Source organism: Hippichthys cyanospilos, chromosome 15 (genome assembly GCF_059441005.1).
Source record: "Hippichthys cyanospilos isolate Australia breed blue-spotted pipefish chromosome 15, RoL_Hcya_1.0, whole genome shotgun sequence".
Lineage (NCBI taxonomy): Eukaryota > Metazoa > Chordata > Actinopteri > Syngnathiformes > Syngnathidae > Hippichthys > Hippichthys cyanospilos.
Genome location: NC_142383.1, coordinates 6134772 through 6153569, shown reverse-complemented (window position 1 = coordinate 6153569; position 18798 = coordinate 6134772). Strand labels below are relative to the sequence as shown.

The following is an 18798-nucleotide window of genomic DNA, read 5'->3' as shown; positions in this document are numbered from 1 at the left end:
CAAATAATGTATGACAAAAATAGGCTTTTTTTTTCATTTCATTGCAATCGTCACAACAGCAGTCTACCACTTGATAATCTTTGATTGACTCTCTTTGTCTTGATTACATTCTTTTTTCGGCTTAGATTTTCTTTTTTGTTTTTTTACATGCCATGCCATTCCGTGTGTTGAAGTACTCCGAAGTACACACATGCATGCATTCACACATACGAAACAAAAAAACAGTTAAATGTATGCTGTTTGACATTTTGGAAAATGATGACAGATTTATTATTATATATAACAAAATGAAGTACCACATTTGAAATCAGCAACTACTAACTACATCGCACACTGTTCCAGATTTTAAACAAAATCACATGCTGCAATGAAGTAAAGAAAGTGTTATCCAGCTTTGGTTAATGGTCTTTAAACCAGGTGCATGTCAACAAATTAGAATATGGTGGAAAACCTCATTTATTTCCACAGTTCAAATAAAGTATCTCAATAAATTGGAAGATGGTGGGATGACCACATTTATTTCCATAGTTTATTGTTGAAAGTTAAATACATTCATTAATTAGATTAATTGGTACATTCATTAATTATAATATTATTTTGTCTTTGCCTCATCATATCATTATAATATATCTTAATTTAGAAGTGATTGCAGTCATCTTCGCCATTTCAAGAAATTAGAATGATACATAAAAACAATATATTTTCAATAACAGAAAATTGTAAGGCTTTCTTAAAAGCATTTTCCTTCTTTACTGAATTAATCCATACTTTGTAATACATTTGCTTCACTATTGACGTAAACAAACCTTTGTATCAATTTATTGAGATGCACCTGAAGTACTTTCATATATTCTACAGTTGAACAGCTAGTGTTATATGTACAGTAAAGAAATGTGAATTTTAGTGCATCACAAGTACAACAAATGTGGGATTTAACATTGTCACCTGCCCCCACAAACTATGTGCAAAATACTGAATACAACTGCAATAACCACAAGTGATCATGTGACCTAAGACACAAATTGACACAGTAGAGGATTTAAAACATTTCAAACTACACTCACTGACACTACACAAAAGGGGAAGTCAACTTTGAAAATGTCTTTACACTAATATGGTTCATGCACCCCCAACAGCCTAAACACGGCATTTTGACACCTCATGTTGCCTGAAAATGACATCACAGTTGCTCAGGACTCACCAATCACAGCTCACCTGTTTTCTGCCTTTGGTCATATGATGTTTAGAAGCCGAGCAGTGATTAGCCATTACCCGAGACCTGAGCGACTCTATTGTCATTCCCATCGACAGCAGGTAACGAGGTGGTCGCCCTCTGAGATGGATGAAAAGTGTCTTTTTCTGCCTAATTTAAATTATTCATTTAATCAAAATACTGTGTTTGGATTATTGGTGCCGCATGAAGCGTATAACTGTAAATAATTTTGGGGGGTTGACTTCCCCTAAATCCAATGAGATCTAGTGCAATTCATTACATCTCCACATTTATTTAACAATGTTTGCATCATACAGTCAGTTGTTTCTCATATTGATTACCAAGATTATACAGCGCTTACGTTGGACTTTGTTAGCTTGTGCAAAGGTTTTGGCACTACATCTGCATTTGAAATCATCACTGGTCTACTCAAGGTCATTACAAGCTTTGTGAGACAAAACCTAAAAATTTGATTGAAAATAATTCCTTAATATCCATCCAATACTGTAAAACTGAGAGTAAATATGTAATTTGTCTGCTTGGCTTCACTCCAACAGAGCTGAGTGGTACATTTGTGGGTTTGTGGTATGATTCTACACATCTGATCTTCTCTGGTATGGGTGTGGCAGAAAAAACAAGAGTTTGGCTTTAAGTCTGGATTTAGGGGTTTTTTTTGTTACTTGCTCACATGTAGGGTGTCCTGGAATTTTGTGCTTGTGTAGTGCACGTGAAAACCTTTTTTACCGACGCTGTCATCCGAGTGAAATTTTAATACCAAGGCATCTCCTGCTGAGTAGATCTCCTCTGGAGCCTGAGAAGGGAGAAAAACACACACACAATGAGAATTTCAAGAAAACCCTGTATTGTCTCATATAAAGGCTAGGGGAGTTTATTTAGTATAGTTCATGCAGACATGAAGTACTAGGGCTATCAATATGTCGATATATTGCAATACGAACTGACACAATATGCGTGATGCAATTTGACATTCAGTTTTCAATATATTATGTATCAAATTTTTAGACTTTTTTTTTTTTTTAGAATTTTTCAGAGTTGTCTGTCTATGCACACATTCACCTGACAAACCCTGAGCAGTGCAGGAAATCTACTACATCATAATATTTTCCACAACATTAGATTTTTTTCTATCTTCCTTATATGTATACAGTTTCTTCCACTCAATCTACTCCATAATAAGCTAAGAATGTAAGTCTATTCATTTATTAGTGGTTCATTATTATTGCCCTTATTGCTTTATTACTGTTTTTTCGTTTTTGTTTGATTGCCTACCTTATTATTTGCTTGATTATGGAACGTAGTCTGCACGGGGAAGTGAACAGAATAACAAATTCATTGTGTGCTATTACTACGTAGATGACAATATACCTCTTGAATCTTGAATCTATACTGTACGTGCTTTGTAATTGACTGGCAACCACTTCAGAGTGTAATCTGCCATTTGTCCGAAAATAGCAGAGTGACCGTCCACAAGCAAAAAGAGCGGGGAAAAAAAATAGAAAATGGGTAAATGAATGGCATTTATTCCTGGATGATGCACTAGGTAACTAAGGCCCACAAGCGGCTGGTCCTGTCACAACTAGAACAAATGTATATTATGAATTGATGTGTACAGTGCCCACATGGCAAGAAAGCAAAGCAAGACTTCTCTTAATGTGCAGTCAGTGTGTCTCAAAATAACAAGAATCTCTCCATATTCTAGACTGTTTTCTGAACCTCGTGCCTACCCCATTTTGTGTCAAAAAAAAAAAAAACACGGTACAGTATACTGTATGTTGTGGAAAAATGAAATCAAATTTGTTTTAGTTACATTCAGCCAACACTTACAGTATGTATTAAACATGATTGTGTATTATAGCCTATGGTTATGTATGTCTTTTGTATATATTGTATACCTACAGCGAAGACCACGACTGGAAGATACCGTGTTCAGTTGTTTGCAAGGTTTGTATTTTTAGCACGGGTTTACCCCGGATCCGCAGAATCGGCCCAGCCTCGGAGACTTGATGTCAGCGCCGTCGTAGAGCTCGACATAATCGTACCCGCAGTCGGGCTCCTCCTCAATTTCAAACACTTGAAAGAGGAGTTCCACTCCGTAACCCTTCTCAGCAGAGATGATCCACAAACAGTCGCATCCTCCGGGATAGTTGGTGTCTCCAAACTGCGCATGAGAGTACAAATCTTTCTCCTTGACCTCCGCGCTAAGATTTCCTCCACATTCTGGCGTGACCACAAAATTAGAGGGTGAAAAAGGAGAAGCCTTGATGAAAAAAAAAGAACGCTTATTTTCTCAAGCAAACAGAGGACATCTGATGGCTCTCTATCACCTGATGTATATGAGGCCTGAAAGCCTCTCTTCTGCACCGAGTTGTCCGAGAAGAAACGTAAGAACATTGTGTTGTCACTGGAGATGACGGGAGAAGGCTTCTTGACGCCACAGACGCGACCCAGCCTCGGGCCATGGACATCGATCCCATCAAAGATTTCCAAATGGTCGTAAGCACACTCCTGATGAGTCTCCATGTCGATCTCGTTGAAAGCCTGAGATTTTTATGAGGCAAATGAAAAAGAACAGTGTTAGGATAAAACCATTCACTGCTTCATGGACCAGTTTTTTCTTACAAGTTTGATGCGGTGGCCCGGAGTGGTGGACAGAGTCCAGGCGCAGGCCTTCTTGCTGGGATACTTATCAGGCCAGTTTGGGCTGATGATTGTGCCTGATATGCCATTTATCACTAGATCACAACCCGCTGGAAAAAGACGGACGACATTTCACAACAGCATATTGTAAACTGCGTCATCGTTATTTCCTCTTCTCCAAAACTTTGCAACATTTGCAATTGTCCGGATTTCAAAGGGAGTGTTCCCCCTCCCCTTAAAAATCACAGATTATGTTACAATAGTACATTAATGCGTTATGGTCATGCCTGTTATATTATTTTTAATATTGTAGAAAAGTGGCTTGTTTAAAAAACTGTTTTAAAAAAATAGTCTCTGGAGTTCCTGCCCACACACCAAGTGCACTTTTGACAATTTAGAATTTTCAATTAACCTACACAGTGTTGTATTTATTTAGATTTTTTTTTTTTAACTGCATGTCTTGAAAAGGGGTTGTGACGCATAGGACTCCAGCCCTCCAGCGTAGGCTAACCTTCTCTCTCAAACACACCTGATTCAAATGATTAGGATCCTTTTCAAGCTCCCGTGGCGCTTACTAATGAGCTAATCATTTGAATCAGGTGTGTTGAGGTGAGAGAAGCGTAAAACATGCAGGACAGCGGACCTCGAGGACTGGAGTTCAACACCAATGTCCGAACATTTTTTTTTTAACTAAATATTTTATTCTTTTGTTGTGTAGTCTATATCAATGGTTCTCCAAGTGGACTGCAAGTGGGTCCGTGAAATGATTTGGGTTATTAATAAAAAATATATATACATTTGTAATCATCTTATTTTAAATTGTGAGAGAATTTATGGCAAGGAATCAATTCAACCAGTTGACTATATTTCAAAAATTGAATAATTTTGAAATTTGTCAAAATGCATTTTGACGATTGCTTGCTAACCAGATGATGAAGCCAGCAAAGCTAAAGAGGCATTTCATTTTATAATGCTGTTTTTGACTAAATAATGGGCAGCAACCTGTTTGGGGGTAAATTGTTATCAGGAGGCATGCAATTGGCAACATTTATTTACTAAAATTGAGTATAGATGATCAGTAACAAATATACTGTCAAACTGAATCTGCTGGTGAATAAAAAGGGCACTTATGTTTGACTTAAGAGTTTTTTTGCTGTTGTTTTGTCCCCGCAAACACTTTTAATGGGGGTCCTTGGAAAATTTGCTTTCTAAAATGGGTCCCTGACGCCAAAAGGCTTGAGGACCCCTGGTCAACATAAAAAAAGTGTACTTTACAAATAAATGAAGGAAGGACCTCACATTAATTTAATGTAATATTCTGACCAATATTTCAAGTTATGTATCTTTACTGGGATATAACATTAAATATTTGTCTATGTAGCACAGGTTTAGTAGCAATTATGGCTTCAGGAAGACGTACTCTGTCAAGCAGCTCTTTTTTGCAGTTTGACTTGGTTAGAACAATACCGAGTAGAAAAAAAAAAGGCACTCACCTTCCTTGCAGTCGTGCTTGTTGTCGTGCAGCATGTAGCCGCTGCGGCATTGGCATCTGTAGCTTCCCAAAGTGTTCACACATTCATGCTTGCACCCACCGTTTTCTTGTGAGCACTCATCCATATCTGCAAATATGGTCACACAATTTAAACACGCGGTACAGACAGTTTTTAAAGTATGCAAACATAGTTCGTACATCTTAGAATGTTCTTCCACCAAAATTGACACTCTACCGGAGAAAAAATGAGCCTTAAATCCTCTCTTGGAAACGGTGTTATCAGATTTGAACTCGACCCTCATGTTGCTGTGCAGCGAGGTGATGGCCTCTGGTTTCTCCACTCCACAAAACTTCCCATGAAGCTTCGAATCCGCGCTCGCTCCACTGCGTACCTCCACGTAATCGTATTTACACACCTGATGGCAACAACAACTTCAATTTGTTTTTATGGTTCATACAAATAGTGATGCATTACTAAGTCAGTGATGTATACTTACATCGCTGCCTTCTGTCTCAAACACATCAAACACAAGAGTGATGCGGTACTGGACGGGTGCACTCAGCTGCCACACACAGTGTTTGTTGGGTGGATATTCCTTTGGCCACCTGGGTGTGGTGAGGGAGCCATTCGTTTTAGAGATAAAGCCGCCGCAGGCTGCTGCTGATGGAAGGAAATGTTGCTTTTAGATTTATGAAAGGGTGACACGCTACTGACATAAACACGCACATTTTATGCTTTTAATAAATCCTAAATGCCGAATGATTACGCGGTACTATTTTTATATACAGGCTAGAAGGCTACACGTATTTCATTTAAATCGTAATGAATAGACATGACGTCATTCATCAATTTTTACACGCACGATCAAAATCATTGCACAGAACGCCTGAGGATTACAGCTAAAATTTTAACAGGCAAATAGCTCCCTCTTGTGGTGAATATCGCGCTGCTTCAAAAACACTACCGTGCGCACCCAAAATACACTTCCTGGATTGCACGTTGCATTTTGTAAAAATAAATAAAATGCATAAAAATCTGGGGATATTTAAATCAACATCTGAAGGAATTCGAAAACAAACTGCGTTGGCCGGGAATCGAACCCGGGTCAACTGCTTGGAAGGCAGCTATGCTCACCACTATACCACCAACGCCTGTTGAAAATCGGAGGCCCCGTGTTTTAATTTAAAACTAAAATAAAGCCCACACACTGCACTTTCCATGCTTTCTCGTATGGAGTAAGATCGTTGTCAAAAAGACGTATGCGTGTTTCACAATTCGTATGAGTACGACTCTAAATTGTATCGAGTTTACGATGTAAATGAGTGCAAGGTATTTTGAATACAACTCGTTTGCATCACTATGACCTCGAGAGACACGACTTCATGTCTTAGCATGGATCTCTCCTTTGCATTCGTGGATCTGGATATGCAAAATATGATGACGTCACGCACTATCTAATTACAAAGGTTTTTATATTATTTTATTTATTTACTTATCTATCTATCTATCTATCTATCTATCTATCTATCTATCTATCTATCTATCTATCTATCTATCTATCTATCTATATCTATATCTATATCTATATCTATATCTATATATATATATATATATATATATATATATATATATATATATATATATATATATATATATATATATATATATATAACTTATTTTTTTTAGGTAACTGAATCAAGAAAGCCTTCAACGGTCAATCCCATCCAAATAACACTGAAAACTTGCAATAGTGTAGTTGTAGTAGCTTTTGATTATTTGAACTTTCTGGATCATCCTGAGATAAGGAGTTGAGCGCTCACTCTCACAGCTTGACCTGTCTGTGGCCAGTTCATATCCAGGATCACAGGCGCATCGGTAGCTGCCAAGCGTGTTCAGACAATGATGATCACAGCCACCGTTATCAGGTTGGGAACACTCGTCTGTCTCTGAAAATAAACGCCAGGGAAATTGTTTTGCGAGGAGACAAAGAAGCAGCAAAGACTGGCATGCGTGACAGAGACCTTTAAAGAAACTGGCGGAAAAGCCGGCCTTGTTGACCGAGACGTCAGAAACAAACTTGAGCCAGAGCTGGTTGGTGCTGCTTTTGATGTCATTTGGTTTGTTGTAGCCGCAGAAGCGGCCGAGCAGGGGGCTGAATGCCGTGCCTCCATCTCTCACCTCCACATAGTCGTATGCACAGCTGTCGTGACCCTCTAGCTGCAGTCAACAGCAAAATTTCAAAAGAAGAGACTGCATAACATGACAGATGTGACAATGCAGGCACAAAAGGTGTTCATGACAAGAAAAGAAAATCTCCACATTTTCCCTTCCTGGTAATTTTACCTCAAACGACTGGAAAGAAAGGCCAACTTCATAACCCTCTGCCACAGAGACTTTCCACACACACATTTTGTTGGAGTGGTAGTCATCAGGATGATTGGGGGACTGAATCTGACCGCTGTCCTGCTCCACCTCCCCTCCACAGACAGCTGCACAAATCGGTGGGATTTGACATTTCAACCTCACGGAAGATGACACGTGTAGCATCATCATGTGCGTTGTACCGTCATAGACCACCGAGAAGCCTTTTCCCACCCAGGTACTGCTGCTCCTAAATTCAATCCAAAGTCGACTGCCACTTGAGACGATGGCATCTGGAACTGTGTCTCCACAGTAACGGCCTGCCAGAGCAGATGACGTTACCTTCTGAAAGTGAATCAATCAGTATGCATTCAGTTTTTTTTAAAGGCTTCTCCACAGTCGGAAACCTTTCAATGCAGCATTTTTCCAGAAGCCGTCTCGAACCTCCACGTAGTCATACCAGCACAAATGACTCTTGAAGACATCCATGGAAGTGAAATTCAGAACAATCTAAAGGAAAAGAACAGAGATGACCGAAAAATGTCACCCTCTTATGGAAGTAAAAAAAACTACACATTCATACTCGATTCACTAACATGTCAACCACAGCCAAAACAAAACTAAATCTCTTCATCGTTCCTTTATGAAATTGCTGAGCAAAGCATATGGGAATTTAATGACGCCACAACATCCATCCTTCCATAGTATATTATGATTGTGCTCATTATAATTATCGGTGAGTTGGACTCTCCTTGTTGACTTTGGCAATAGTTGGGGTACAGACTTGGCTGATCACCATTTACTGCCCACATGCTGATAAATAAATAAATTGATGTAATAAGCATGTTTTGAGGCGAGAGGCAAGTTACGCCTCGATCAGATTGCCAGACAAACAATCATTTTCACTGCATACACACCTTTGAAGGCTTCAATTAAGGACATGTACTCTTGAAATGTGGGAGGAAGATGGATTCGTACCCCCCAAAATAACCCTTCAAGCATAGCAAAAACATGGCAAGATTCCAACCCAGAATTTCTATTAACCGCGAGACAGGCGGGCACACAACTATTTTATCATGCTGTCCTATCATTTATATACAGTAATGTATTTATAAAGAGAATAGACAAACGCATTTATTTTGTGCGGGGATTACTTTTGTGAAATACAAATAAATAAGGCAGTACTGAGGGCAAACGGTTAGCACATGCGCTTCACAGTGAAAAGGCCCAAGGTTTGAATCTGGGCTCTGGACTTGCTTGGAGTTTGTATGTTCTCGACGTGCCTGCGTGGCTTTTCTGCGAGTACTCCGGTTTCCTGCATGGCAGGTTGATTGAGCGCTAAAATATTGCCCCTCCGTGTGATTGTGTGTGTGTACGTGTGATTGTGTGTGTGTCTGTGTGTGTGTGGTTGTATTGCTATGTGTGCCCTGCAATTGACTCTAGCTCACCTGCAAGGCTGCGACCCTTTGGAGGATAAGCAGTTCAGCTAATGGATGGATGGACTAATAAATCAGTCATGTAACAGTGTCCTGGAACACACTGTGTTCAACCTCAGAAGTTCCACAAATTTCAAGACGTAATGAAAGCATTTTTTTTACATTCACTAACCAGTCATTTGAATTCAAGAGCTGTATCAGCAAGACAGAGACTTCTTTCATTTCAGTGACGCTTTTGCTTTGTATTTCATTCGGATGTTCCAAATGTTGTGAACTAATACTGTAATGCTAACAACAGAAAGATGTGTGTGTGTGTGTGTGTGTGTGTGTGATGTGCTTTCTATCTATCTATCTATCTATCTATCTATCTATCTATCTATCTATCTATCTATCTATCTATCTATCTATCTATCTATCTATCCATCCATCCATCCATCCATCCATCCATCCATCCATTCATCCATCCATCTATTTATATATGTATATATACATACATTGTGTGTGTGTGTGTGTGTTTTACCTTTTCTCCAGGAGTGACAGAGATCCTCCACACGCAATGAACATATGCAGAGTAGCCATTGGGGAAGTCAGGGGAGGAAAAGTTTCCAGCACTGTCTTGCAAAGTCTCGCCGCATCCTGTCAGAGGCATATAGCATTGATTTAGTTTTAAAATAGTTGAAAATGTAATTCTTTCAAAATCACAAAAAATGCATCCCACTTGCGCATTTGTAGAGTTTTCGTGCTTGTGCAATGTCCCCATTGCTAAGTTTGAGCCTCTGTCCAATAGAGGGCCGGACTCCATTAACATCATAACGGGGCAAGATTGTGTCCAAGAAGACACTTCTGTGTTTCAAAAAAAAAACAAAAAAGGAGTAAATTAGACAAAGATTGATCAAGAGTCTTCTATGCAGAAACTCTCATGGAGTTATTGATAATCTCTCAGTGGGTTCAGGGCTCACTAATGTGGTTCCCATGGCGATATGCTCATGAATGGCAGGCATGTGCAAACACAGCCCTCTGAATGGAAGCTTTAGGCCTTTGCCAACCAGTTCAGTAGAGCGCACCCTTGAATGCCAGGGGTAAAAACAGCCACTCCAGCTCAAATTATTCAACAAAGCCTACAATGCAATGCTTTTATTTAGCCTGGCTTGCCTTCATGACTTGTAACAAAAAGCAAAAGCAGAGCAACAGGAGAAAAACACATACGTACTTGACAGCCATGAAAAACAGCAAACATTGGCTATAAACATAAAGACTGGACAATTTGAAGCTAGTAATAATGATCTGGTGTACATTGTGCTTCCATTCCAACTAATTATATTTAAGTGCAGTGTTGTCATTCAAATTGTGCATATTGTTCCTGTTTCTTACAATACTAGCAAATATAATTATGATTTAAAACCTCTTTTAATATTGTCTGTTAATGAACCTAAAAGGAAAGGTAAGTATTTTTGAGGTGGTAATTGGTGTAAAAGGTTTGAGAACAACCACATTGATACAGTAGCAGAATTTGTGCAAACCTGGAGAATGTATTCTTGGCATAATGCATGACGCTGCCAAAGTCGTACACCTCTCCAAGTGAGTCAACCTCGCCCGGTTCCATTTTCAGGAAGTTGTACTCCTGACCTGTAGATGTGCGCACACTCAGTGGACATGGCAGCTACAGATAAAGATTCAACTCCCTCTTATTGCCCTCAAACTACCTGGCTGAATGTTATCTCTGTCGATGCTCACGTGCTCGTCTCGGTCTGGCCTGGTGTGTTCATGCCAGAAACCAATCACGTGACCAAGCTCATGCACCACGATGCCAAACTTATCACAGTTTTTCCCAATAGAGATGGCTTGAGGACCACCGCCTCTCCTTCCTACATAGGAACAACACCTGCAGGGACAGGCACAGTTGAGGGTCTCAGCTTCTAAACATTTGGCCCGCTTTTCAACTTAGATGATTTAAGAGGTCATCCAGTTCACCCGCAAGGTCTGTATGTGAAAACAATGTAGCTTTCTTCAGTCGTCCTCTCCAGGAACGTTACACAAGTGTGCTTCTCCCAGTGACGCATGGCCTGACGGAAAATGGCCTGCTGACTACCTGCAAAGAAATTTGAAATTAGGGTTTGACTGCTTCAAGATGTGGCGGTCATCTGCAGCCAGAACCTACCGCTGAAATTACCGCTGATCGCATATGGTATTATGCCGTCGGGCCAAATCCGCTCAGGTCTGGAGGTGGCCGCCCTCGTCCTCCTCCTCCTTCCGCTGTTATGATGACGGTGCCTGACTGCAGCTTTCTTACTCCTGACTTTTTGATTGGAAGTGAAGATTTATATTACAGTGTGAAAGTCATTAGGAATTGAATTTGCACACATCTGGATATAGAGTAAAATCATGACCTGACGTAAAATATTATCAGGGACAGATACCATTTTGTTCGGGCTGAGTAAACGTTTTTGCATTTGAACACTCACAATACAGAGACTTGATAATGTCACATCCGTAACAAAAATGGCTCCTATTTTAACCCAGTTTTTTTTTTAAAAAACAAAAAAGAACCCACATTTTTTTGTATGTAGTATAAATTTCAATCACATACAACACTTTTTAGAGCCACGGTTTTCAAAGTGGAGCCCGCAGAACCCGGGGGTGCTTAGGCTGACTACAAGGGGCCCATGAAATCATTGGCGTTATTAATAAATAAATAAATATATATATATATATATATATATATATATATATATATATATATATATATATATATATATATATATATATATATATATATATATATATATATATATATATATATATATATATATATATATATGCGCTAATTTTATTTTATTTTAAATAAAATTGTGAAAGTATCCTCAACTCTTCAATAAATCAATCAATTCAACCAGTTTAATATATTTTTCAAAATGTAATAATGTTGCTCTTTGTCAGAGACCCACGTAATCCATGTCATCATCAAAGAGCTTGATTATTTCGTTACTAAATATTTAGGAGCAACCTATATGGGGGAAATTGACCCAGTTTATTATAAGTGTGCAATTTGCAATTTTAATTTTCTGAACTTCAGTGCAGCTGAACAGTAACAAAGATACTTGTCAAATTGAATCTATTGGTGAATAAGAAGGGCAGTTATGTTTGTTTTGTTTCTGCAAACATTTGTCATGGGCTCCTTGGAAAATTTGCTTGCTTGATGAGCACCCCTCCCCAACCGCAACAGTGCAGTAAGTTATTCAATATACGAAGAAAAATGCATCTAAAATTACTGTAATTTTGTTATTTTAATAACACACACCATGTGTTTTATCTGGACAGCCATGATACTGTATGTGCAACCACTAAAGTCAAAGATAGTATCATACCATTCTGTTCAAATCCAAGTCAGAAAACAGACAGAGTATTGCATCCCTAAATATTACCTGATGCTGTAAGATTTAGTTGGACCTTTTGTGTTTTGAGGGTGTCTTTAAACATGCGAAGTTCTTCTTCATCCAAGGCAATGTCTCCCAAAAATGCAGCTGTCAGGGACACATGGACATCACATGAAAATGCTTTTGAACTTACTTCCTAACTTACTTCCTAACTTACTCTTAACACTTCCTCTCTAACTCTCAGGAGATGAACGCGTAAATGCCCCTGGATACTATATTCCGAACTGAGCATTATCATGAATGTAAATGCATAATTTCTTAAACAGTCTTCATAATGGGTCATCAGATTGCACACTTGTCCTTAAAAGGAGGTTCAGTGAGTGTATGCGCACTCTGTGTGATTAACATTTATTTCCACTAATGTGACCACACATCCTGAAAGAATAGAGACGTCACGCTGCTTCAGTAATACCAGAAGTCCATTTGCATGCAACAACCTTTGGAAAGGTGGAAAGTCACAAGGAAAAGATGTAATGGACTTTCTTTTTTCTTTTTAAAGCAAATTCACTCATGCAAATGTGAGGTGTAAATGACATTTTTCAATCCCGTATGTGCGCTCCATGCTGTGAAGTCAGAGTGAGTTTGACAGGCACCCACGGCTGCTCCAACCTGGCCTCAACGACCTCCAGTCTCCTGGCAACTACACTGGAGAAGAGTGCTGGTGTGTTTTGGGTTTTACAGGAAGTCACGAGCGGAAAGGAACCCCAAAACAACTTAAGACTCCATAATTGACTAATTAATTGTTTGGCCGACCATGAAATAATCTATTTTAGTCTAACTTGTTTCCGGTTAATTGATTAAAGGTGACAGCATTGTAGTCAACATTGAGAATTATTAGGGAATAATGTTGCTATAATTACATTCTAGATCTATGTTTATTTCAGTCGTTGAAGTTCGTTACACATGTTTAATTTGAGTTGTTTTGTTACATAAGAGGGGTTTATTAGAAACAGCTCTTAGAATGTTGCGGTGTACCACTATGACAAATTTAAACAGTGTTTAATGAAAAATACACTTAACTTACAGTGTCAATCACAACTGAGCACTATCATATTTGTAAAGGTAATTTCTGTGGTCTTACAGAGGATCTCATTGCAGGTGTATCTAATCGAGGGAGAGTACACAACATCACAAGAGGAGAAAAGGTTGATCGAAATGACAAGTTAAAAAAAAAACTGCTTTTAAATTACGGTAGGCAATGTCTGAGAGGGATACAAATATAAAATATCAACCTTTTTGTACATAGACTGCATTAAGACAAAAATGTACCCAATAGGCTCAAAGAGGATAATCAAATGCTATATTACCAGCTTTGCAGGGATCCTTGTAGTCAATCTCATCATCCATGTATTGAAGTTTTGCCTCTGCGTACTTCCAATCAGCCGCATTATAGACACACAAACTGAACAAAAATAGATATGCAGAAGCAAAGAGCATTATTTAAACATGAAAAATCAAGCTGGGATAAAACAAAATGTAAATTACTGAAAAAGGAAAATTGATGTCAAAAGTATTAAAAGGGCGGTCTTTTTTCTCTTTCAGGTCTCCATTCTGCTGCAGAGATTAGTGGACATTCAGGACTGTGTGCACACGCACACACGCGGACACACACGCACACACACGCAGACACACGCACACACACATGCACACTACGCACTCACACCTCTCTTCTCTGCAAAACACACATCTCGTCGCTCACCTACTCTCAGATTACATGTAAAATGAGCAATTACAAAAAGCATGTTTAATGACATTTATGTAATAAGTATTTTGATTTTGGTCATCGTAATATTTCAAGCTAGAGTTGAAAGAGGAGACAATGTACTGTGGGACTCAAATGTTGAATCATGACTGAAACACAATATTGAATTGTTGTTGAAAAGTATTGTTTTGCGAAATTCAGGCTGCTATTACTATTATTGTTATGGGAAATATTGCCATGACCTTAGGAGAGCTCGTATGTTCACTGTCCATGTGATATTCTAAATACAGTTTTAACTGTCCTACAAGCATAAAAAGAAGGGAAGGTCTGTGTGACAAAATTAAAATTAGGGAGGGGTGAGTACCAATACTAGGTGTTTGGATCAGTCCCAGCCCTTTTTTAAGGTATATGTACGAGCAATGACAGCCAGTATTAGTCACAAAAGAAAAGAATATTGACAATTTTTTGCAGTTTTAAGGAAAATTGCTATATTGGGATATGATAGACACATGTAGGGATGTCTGAGATGATCTGTCATTCTTTTTGGAAGGAAATTTTAAATCACTAGTAGTTACTGCCCCTCTGTTAGCCATCGCCTTAACATGGTGGAGGAGTTTGCGTGTTCCATGGATCCTAGGAGCTAAGTTGTCGGGGCCTCTATGCCCCTGGTAGGGTCACCAATGACAAACAGGTACTAGGTGAGGTTCCAGACTAAACACGGCTCATAGATCCCATATGACGAACAAAATAAATGTTTTGTTGCGTTTCCCTCGCCCGGACGCGGGTCACTGGGGCCCCCCTCTGGAGCCAGGCCTGGAGGTGAGGCTCGTTCTTGAGTGCCTGGTCATGGGATATGGAACTCTTGGGACATGGAATGTCACCTCTCTGGCGGGGAAGGAGCCTGAGCTGGTGTGCGAGGCCGAGAAGTTGCGACTAGATATTGTCACGAATAACCATGTGTGGGCAAGGACCCCAACCAGACGCACAGGTGAGTGATCAAGTCTGTTTATTCAACAAAGGGCGCACGTCAAGCGTGGAACAAAAGGAGTATAAAGACAAAGTACAAATAAAATTACAAAGCGCAAAGTAAAGCGAGACAAACGTGTCTGTAGCAAAAGTCCAAAAGGTGGGCGCGAGGCAATTGAGGGAGCAGGGACCACAGGAGAGTAACTGCAACAAAGTACAACAAAAACACGAGAACGATGTAAGTCTGGAGGAACAAAGTACAAACCAAAAATGCACACAAGGCTGGAGAACACAAGATGGGAACGTTGGGGCTACACAGTGCTGCTAAGGAGCTTGGCGAAGGAATAACCCGGCAGTGCTCTCCTGTAATTGCTGGCCTTAAAAAGCCCTTGATGGGAAGAAACCACAGGTGAGCTGTGACACGGCATTAACCCCCCCCCCCCCCTCCCCCCCTCCCACCTCAACGGATGCCCCCTGGCGGACCCCTGAGCTTGTCTGGGTGAGACGTGTGGAAGGCCCTCACCAAACTGGGGTCCACGACCCAGGCGCGCAGGACCCACGAGCGTTCCTCCAGATCATACCCCTCCCAGTCTATCAAGTACTAAATCCTTCTGCCCCGGCGGCGGGAGTCCAAGATGGACCTTACGGTTTAGACTGGACTGCCGTCGACCAGTCGAAGAGGAGGCAGAGGCACGCTAAGAGGGCACAACGGGCTGGTGATGACGGGCTTGAGCAGGGAAACATGGAACACCGGATTCACTTTCATAGATTGCGGCAAGGAGAGCCTAACAGACACGGGGTTGATGATGGAGTCTATCTTGAAAGGACCCACGAAATTCGGGTCAAGCTCTTTGGAAGAACCAGCGAGATGCAGGTTGCGGGTGGACAGCCAGACCTCCTGCTCCACCTGATACTTCTGGGCGTCCCATCTCCTCCGGTTCGCCAGCTGGCTGTTCCGGGCGGCCGTGCGGGTAAGCGCCGCCCTGGTGTCTCACCACACCTTGTGCGCCTGTCGCAGGTGGCATTATATAGACGGCACGGTGATCTTTCTTTCCTGTGACGGGAAAACGGATGGTTGGTAACCAAAAACTACAAGGAACGGTGACTTGCCTGTGGCGGCCGAAGGACTGGCGTTGTGGTCGTACTCCACCCAGGGCAGGCGGGTAGACCAGGTGGTTGGGTGTTGGTGGCACAAGCATCGCAGGGTGGTTTCCAGAGCTTGATTGCCTCGTTCAGCCTGGCTGTTGGTCTGGTAGTGGTAGCCCGAGGACAGGCTGACCAAGGCCCCCATGGCACGCCTGAACGCCTTCCACAGTCGGGAGACGAATTGGGGTCCCCGATCCGAGACAATGTCTGTTGGGATGCCATGTAGTCGGACCACATGCCGAATTAGAAGCTGGGCCTTTTCCAGCACCGACAAAAATTTGGTAAGGGGCAGGAAGTGGACCATCTTGCAGAAGCGGTCTACGATGGTCAGGATGGCTGTTTTCCTGCGGGAAGCGGGGAGCCCGGTGATGAAATCAACGGCGATCTGCCACCACGGCCTCGTCGGGATTGGAAGTGGTCGAAGCAGCCCCGCTGGTGGAAGGTGTGGGGTCTTACCTTGAGCACAGGTGGTGCAGGCTGAGACGTAGTCCACTACATCCCTCTGCCAGCCTGCCCACCAGAACCTCTGACTGACCAGGTATATAGTGGGACTGGCCCCTTGATGGCACGCCAGTCTTGAGCTGTGTCCCCACTCCAACACCGTCGAGCGCAGTTCGGGGGCCACAAACAGCTCGTTGGCGGGGCAGTCAGCGTTACCCTGCCCCCCTACCAATTATACTTGCTCTTCCAGGTCCCACCAGAGACCTCCAAGTACAGTACTACATTTCCATGGTTTGGACTGATGAACATTTCCGACTCACAGTTTTGAGTACGCCAAGCCTACTTGGAATTGTATCTACTGTGGAGTCATTCTTGTAGCAAAACTGTGGAAACCGGTCGATTGCCAGGTCTAAAAGACTGCTGGCAATTTTGGCATTTTTAGTGGTACTGCTCACTCAGCAGTGTCCTCAGTTAATGATCTCTTTAGCTTGTTGGCCTATGACTTGCGGGCCCCGGTCAGCTTCCCGGACATGTCCAAGTTCCGGTCCCCAGCCATCTCCTTCCTACCCCTCTCAACACGGCCACTCTTCCTGACAGTCGGCTGTTCCAAGGCCTAGATCTTCCTGGCTTCTGAAGTCACGTACTTGAAGAGGTTTGCAGCAAAACAGTTGAAGACGAACCTGTTGATGATTTTACCATACTTACAAGCAATGCCATTCAACCACCACTGCTCTAGCACACGATGAATGGTTGTGCCAAATTGATGCAACAAACTACATAGGTGCATTTTTTTGTTGATTGCAGTGCAGCTTTTGATGTGATAGACAATGGCTTATTGTTAAATAAATTATTAATAATTGTTAATTAATTGTTAATTAATTGTTAATTGTTAATAAATAATTTTGATCGTTCTGCACTAAAATGGATGGAGAGCTACCTAACAAAACTCAATCTGTGTATTTTAATGGCAGCTTTTCCACAAGTGGATTAGAGTGTGGTGTCCCCCAAGGCAGTTGCCTTGGTCCTTTGCTTTCCTCTATTTTTATGAACAATCGCCCTCTAGTCTCAAGCAGTGCTTCTATGATATTGTATGCTGATGACTCAACATTATATTATTCAACTGAAAGTCTCAGTGATACAAAGAAGGCATTGCAGAATAACATCGATCAGTTATCAAAAGAGGTAGATGACAACTAATTAGCTTTAATCATTAACAAAACTAAATGGTTAATTCTTGGCTCTAATAGGATGAACAAGAATGTGGTCAAAACAGGTAGAGCTGTGTGTGTTGTTAAAAGATGTGCTTGTTTTATGACCAATGGTAGTATCCCACCTTGACTATGGTTCAGTGGTTTGGTCATGTGCTTCAAAGACAGATACTGTATTCATAAACTATTCAAGGCTCATTTTGCCTTGCGTTTTCCACCACGTAACAATGAGTGCAGTATGCATCAGTCGTTTTCATGGCTAATGGTGGATAGAAGGCTACTTAAGAATCTGCTTGTGTTCTTTTATAATATTTACCATTGAAAGAAGCCTATACTCTAACATTCCCTTAGTCCGTGAAAGGCATGACCATTCCACTAGACAGCAAACAAAAAATGACGTAAATATTCCTGGTTTTAAAACAACACAGGAAACAGTGTTGTGTAGGGCAGCTACTCACCGGAACAACTTACCCTGTACTCTTAAAGCTAAAAGTATTAAATGTTTGAAAATTAGTCTCAAGGTTGAGCTAATGGAAAGCGTTTTAGGTTTTTCAATTTTCTTGTTAGTTGCTCTATTATCATCTTGACCTTTTATAAATGTATGCAACCTACATTGTTTATTTTATTTAGTTATATGTATGTCTCTTTAGTTCTTATCTACATTGATTTTTTTAATTGATCTTTTTATTGTTTAACCTCATATATGTATTTGTATTTTTAAGGAATGGATCCCAGGAAGG

At 40.8% G+C, this 18798-nt stretch overlaps 1 protein-coding gene and 1 non-coding gene across 4 annotated transcripts; both read right to left on the bottom strand.

Moving 5' to 3' along the window:
* Nucleotides 1-239: 239 nt before the first annotated feature.
* LOC148411503 (bone morphogenetic protein 1-like) lies at nt 240-14032 on the bottom strand. Of its 3 annotated transcripts, none has more exons than XM_088435957.1 (20): nt 13903-14032; nt 12584-12682; nt 11320-11457; nt 11133-11250; nt 10865-11043; nt 10682-10787; nt 9880-10004; nt 9682-9797; nt 8133-8235; nt 7929-8045; nt 7708-7853; nt 7386-7581; nt 7185-7310; nt 5861-6024; nt 5599-5779; nt 5365-5490; nt 3854-3981; nt 3559-3772; nt 3201-3451; nt 240-2024 (listed from the first exon to the last, which is right to left on the bottom strand). In XM_088435957.1, exons 1-20 carry the CDS (start codon nt 14030-14032, stop codon nt 1890-1892), a joined length of 2898 nt encoding a protein of 965 aa, XP_088292083.1. In that variant the 3' UTR covers nt 240-1889. The 3 variants fall into 3 exon arrangements, with proteins under 3 accessions (XP_088292083.1, XP_088292084.1, XP_088292082.1); XM_088435958.1 differs by having other exon boundaries at nt 5861-6021; XM_088435956.1 differs by having other exon boundaries at nt 7708-8045.
* On the bottom strand, nt 6444-6515 carry trnag-ucc (transfer RNA glycine (anticodon UCC)). Its single transcript has one exon. It is a non-coding gene; the product is annotated as a tRNA-Gly (tRNA).
* Nucleotides 14033-18798: the final 4766 nt, after the last annotated feature.